General features: G+C 46.2%; 1 protein-coding gene across 1 annotated transcript; it reads left to right on the forward strand.

Moving 5' to 3' along the window:
- Positions 1-2,263: 2,263 nt before the first annotated feature.
- sox17 (SRY-box transcription factor 17) lies at positions 2,264-4,376 on the forward strand. Its single transcript, XM_035656004.1, has 2 exons — positions 2,264-2,748; positions 3,113-4,376. Exons 1-2 carry the CDS (start codon positions 2,451-2,453, stop codon positions 4,015-4,017), a joined length of 1,203 nt encoding a protein of 400 aa, XP_035511897.1. The 5' UTR covers positions 2,264-2,450; the 3' UTR covers positions 4,018-4,376.
- The last annotated feature ends 870 nt before the right edge of the window (positions 4,377-5,246 follow it).

Raw genomic sequence — 5,246 nt, forward strand, 5'->3', positions numbered from 1 at the left:
CAGAGTCCAGAGGCTGGCGTCGAGAGCCCTGTCCCCCACCCAGCCCCAGACTCCCTAGGCACGGGGTGGGGGACTTGGTAGAGGGACAGGGGGAGGAATGGAGGGAGGAGGAGGAGGAGGAGGAGGGGGAGTATGAGGCGTGTCACCTCCCCTCCACTCCTTTGGGTTGACTCTGAACCTCACCTTGTAGAGGAAATGTGGCTACGACTCCAGACTTTATGACTTCTCCCATCAAAAGCCAGGATTTTTCACTCCCACAAAGTGAGTGAGAGAGAGAGAGAGAGAGAGAGAGAGGTGGCCAGGGCACACTCATAACCCACGCCCATGTCAACACACACACACACACACACACCACACACAGAGAGTCTCTCTTTCTCCACTCTCTTAGGATCGCAGGGGGAAAAACCTTATCAGGTCATCAGCGGTAAAATAGATGATGACAGTATTATAGTCCAGATCCTGTCCCATGCAGCATTTGTCTGAACTTCCATTCCAAAACACCCTCCCACCAAACCCCTAGAGGGTCACCCAGCGTGCTCTGGAGTACCCGCTGGTGTCTGCACGGGGCACTAAAAGGTTGCATAAGCATCTCTCATATTTCTGTCAGCCGCTTTTGACATGTCAGAGGGACCGTAACCCACAACGAGATGGGAACGGACCGAGAAAAGACGGAGCTGACAGGTGGAGGTCTGCTGGCTCTGATAAGAACCCCTGCAGCCTGTAGGGTGATGTTTGGATTTCTGGCTTCAACAGGGGGGCTTCATTCTCCGCTACATAAACACTGTAAGTCTGGATATTTGAGGTGCAACAGGTTGCTTTAACCTTTCCCCCCCCCCCCCCCCNNTATCACCATCCTGGTCCGGCACAGCTGCTCCAAAAACAAGGAAACACATTCTCACACATTTCTGTAGCTTGCACGTGTGTCGTAGAGTTAATAGAGTTTATATTTGACTACGGGCTGATGTCATCTACACATACACCAGTATGAAGTATGAATGCTGCTCAGGGAAGTGGGCCAAAAGTTTCACCTCAAACTCAGGGTGAAACTGCATGCTGTCAAGTCTCAGGGAAGGATATTATTTTAGGTTTGAATGCAGACAAGGATTATAAAGCATACAGTGAAGCAAATGAGCATCTAATGAGGGAAAAATAATTTGATTGGGACACAATAGTTCAGATATTTTAGGTGACATGCGCTTTAAAGCTTTGTTGAAAGAGGTATAATAGCTGGGAATCAAATCCTGAGCACAAGAAAATAATCAATTATTATTTTTAGTCATCACAGACTTGGCATTATTTCCACTATGTAACCCTTTTTATCCAATTCCTGTACAAATAAGTTGAGACCAAGGAATTTGGGCTTTTGTCCAGACATTATCAGTTCTCATAAATGTGATACTGAAAAAAGTGTTTTACCCCCCCCCCAGTTTAATCAATCCGCTGTTTGTTTAGTTCATTAACATCCCAGACCGACGTCTAGTCGGTTAAAGACAGTGTATCCACTTGAGAAACTGTTTTGACATTTGAACGCCACACCAGTATCACATAACATTTTACAGGTTTGAGTCAGAGGCCTGATCACTTTACAGCTATGTGATGGGTGTTTATTTAAGCTTTCTCCACTCGCACTGATTTCGCTTTTTAGGACATTTAAATCCTCAATTAGCGCCTTTTTGTCCTTCTCATTAGGCTGCAATCAAAGAAAAGTCTCCATCGAGACGACCGTGCGTAAAAGTTGCGAATGAGGGAGCCATTAACTCTACGCGTAAACCTGATATTCAAGATTTAACAGTTAAACTCTTCCAATACACAGACTGAAGATCAAGTGTATTGATGTCTGAGCATTAGTGTCAGTCTAATGCAAGGGTGAGAATTAAAACTGCACCGTGTGGCTGTCCAAATAAACGTTATTGTGGATTAAATATTCCACCAGTTTCATCTCTTTTCGCTTCAAAATAAAGAAATATACACACATTCTTGCACTAAAGTCTGGATTTACATCTTAAGTGTTTAATGTCGCTATAAAAATGAATTCCAATCAATGTTTTGTGCACATGAGCATATATTCATATATTCTTATGCATCTATTTGAAATCTCACAGCTGTCTCCTCAGAGGGTCTCAGCTCTTCACACAAGGGTCGGAGGCGGGGTGCTCGAAACTTTTTTACACCTTTGTAGTAGTGGGCACTCCCACCACATGGTGATTGGCTGCCTGTGAGTTTATAGCGCACCAACCTTCACATCCAGCGCTGAGTACTCGGTATCGTTCAGTGCACAAGACTCCTGGAAGTGGCAAATGGATGTGACTAATTATTTTCCATTCCAGCTTGAAAGCCAGAAATCTTGTTAAGTTATTATTTTTTTTAAATCTATCTGGTCTCAGTGGTAGTGTGTTGTCGCCTCTGCGAGCTGTCCGGTGGCTCTCCAAAAACCTCCCTGCTGGACAGAGATGAGTAGTCCCGATGCGGGTTACGCCAGCGACGATCAGACCCAGGCAAGGTGTACGATGTCAGTCATGATGCCTGGAATGGGACACTGCCAGTGGGCCGACCCTATCAGTCCTCTTGGGGACACCAAAGTGAAAAACGAGCCGTGCGCCTCCAGCTCCGGCAGCCAGAATCGCGGGAAGAGCGAGCCGCGGATCCGACGGCCCATGAACGCGTTTATGGTCTGGGCGAAGGATGAGCGCAAGAGACTGGCGCAGCAAAACCCGGACCTGCACAACGCCGAGCTGAGCAAAATGTTGGGTAAGTAATTTTATTTAATCAATCCTATGTTGCTCGCCTATTTGCCAGGTCTGTACATGTTAATATGGACTGCTGTAACATCATTGTTGCTGAATTTTAGGAGCCTGTAATTTTAATTCCATGTTTTTATTCTGCTAAAAAACACATGAATAGTTATTTATCAGTCAGTGCATTCATTGTTTAGGCAGCAGGTGGTGTTACTATGTCATTCAAAGTTACTGTGTCTGAGTTAAGCTGCACATGTAACCTGAAAAACCTGTCCATGCCCCCTAAAATGGCAACAAGCTATTTTTGTGTGCATCACCAGACTGCGTACAGTATCTGCTGACATATCATTGATGTGCACTGTCCTCTTGACCTGCAGGGAAATCGTGGAAAGCCCTTCCTGTCACAGAAAAGCAGCCCTTTGTGGAGGAGGCCGAGCGGCTGCGGGTTCAGCACATGCAGGATCACCCCAACTACAAGTACCGGCCCCGGCGCCGGAAGCAGGTGAAGAGGATTAAGAGGCTGGACTCTGGTTTTCTAGTGCACGGTGTGTCCGATCACCAGGCCCAGTCGATGTCCGGGGACGGGAGAGTGTGTGTGGAGAGCCTGGGCCTGGGCTACCACGAGCACGGCTTCCAGCTTCCTCCACAGCCGCTCAGCCACTACCGAGATGCTCAGGCTCTCGGAGGCCCCTCTTATGAAACCTACAACCTCCCAACCCCTGACACCTCTCCTCTGGACGCTGTAGAGTCAGACTCCATGTTTTTCCCTCCACATTCACAAGAGGACTGCCACATGATGCCTGCGTACGCTTACCACTCCCAGGTGGCAGAGTACCAGCCCCAGGACCCCCTCTCCAACCACCACAGCAACCCCATCCTGCACCGACACCCCGCCTCGGCTCCAGAGCAGCCCCCACAGCCTGCCACCCTTCCCCCTTCCTACATGGGATGCCCCAACCCTCTGGCCATGTATTACACCCAGCACTGCAGTCCCAGCCACCCCAAGCGGCATCCCGGTGGGGCAGGACAGCTCTCCCCCCCTCCTGACTCCCACCCTCACTCAGCAGACAGCGTGGAGCAGATGCACCACTCTGAGCTGCTAGCCGAGGTGGACCGCAGCGAGTTCGAGCAGTATTTGAGTTCCTCTTCGGCGCGTGCGGATATGACAGGCTTGCCGTACGGGCCACATGAGGCTGGCATGCAAGGACCTGAAAGCCTCATATCATCGGTGCTGTCAGACGCCAGCACAGCTGTGTATTACTGTAGCTACAACAACTCCTAACCTCCTGCCCGGCCTGTTACCCCGCTGCAAGGACACTTGATCTGACCTCAAATCTCTGTAGCTAAATTTGAAACAAAAATGTTTTTGTTTTGTTTTTTTTTAAATTTGTTTTTCACTACTAGCACAGAAGGTCCATGAGATTTTAAAAGGAAGCTTAGGAGAAGACTGTTGTACTGTATCTGTCTAAGAAAAGAATATTTTACACTGGTTTTAACTTTTTCCTTCCACCCTTGCAGGGATATGAATTCATTTTGTGATAATAAATATTGTACAGTCACTATTCTAAAGTTTATGTACATACTGACGGTGTTTTTTTTTTAATACTTTTTGCACTTTTGAGAAATAAATTTTTGCAAATAGACTCATCCTCTCTTGTATTTATTATTCCACATTCTTTTGAATTCCATAAAAATATTGAATGAAGCTTTCTTTCTTTATAAAGCAGGCACATTTTAGGACCCGTAATGTTATTTTAAGGGTATGTTTTACTTTCTAAATCAAAAGGTCACCTTAAAGCAAACACTATTGATTGGTCAAAAGAGTTTTATAATGACACTCTTTACAGAACAAATTCACTTTTTCAGATGTTTTTCCACGTGGCGCAGCATTACCGTTCATTCAGTGTTCTGTATTACATGGCACTATCTCTGTTAGTTTTTCCCACTTCCACATGGAGCTGAATGGGCTCCCAGAAGCACCAGTTGCTCACCTGGAAGCAGGGCAGCGACCCGGCTTCCTGGCCAGGACAGAGTGGAGGTAATCTCTGTCTGCGTTACACATGGCGCCTTGTTTTCGCAGCATGGGAGCACAGTTTATGCTCCGGACATCCTGCCTCTAAATGATTTAGTCCCTTCTGATTAATGCTAGGGGTCATTAGAATTCACTGTGGTCTACTACACCTCTGTTAAACAATGGTGACACTTTATTTTGTGTATTTTCACAGTTGAACAGGAGGTATGTTTCAACATCCATCCACCCGCTATGTATAATAACACAGCAATGACATCAGGTTTTATTTCTGTGGGTACACTGATATACCCTGTGGTATATTTATATTTATAACGCCAGTCTGATGCTTCCTCATATATCAAATTTATCAGGTAAAAATCCTTAAGAGATCAGACAGAACCTTGAGGATAATTCATGGTATTTATAGCTGAGAAAGAGTCCCATTTTATAAATAGAGATTTCCCCTATTTTAAAAGGAAGAGGTTCTTCTCTGAGGGGTC

This window comes from Morone saxatilis, unplaced genomic scaffold (assembly GCF_004916995.1).
Source record: "Morone saxatilis isolate NCDOM2014 unplaced genomic scaffold, NCSU_SB_2.0 Contig0, whole genome shotgun sequence".
Lineage (NCBI taxonomy): Eukaryota > Metazoa > Chordata > Actinopteri > Moronidae > Morone > Morone saxatilis.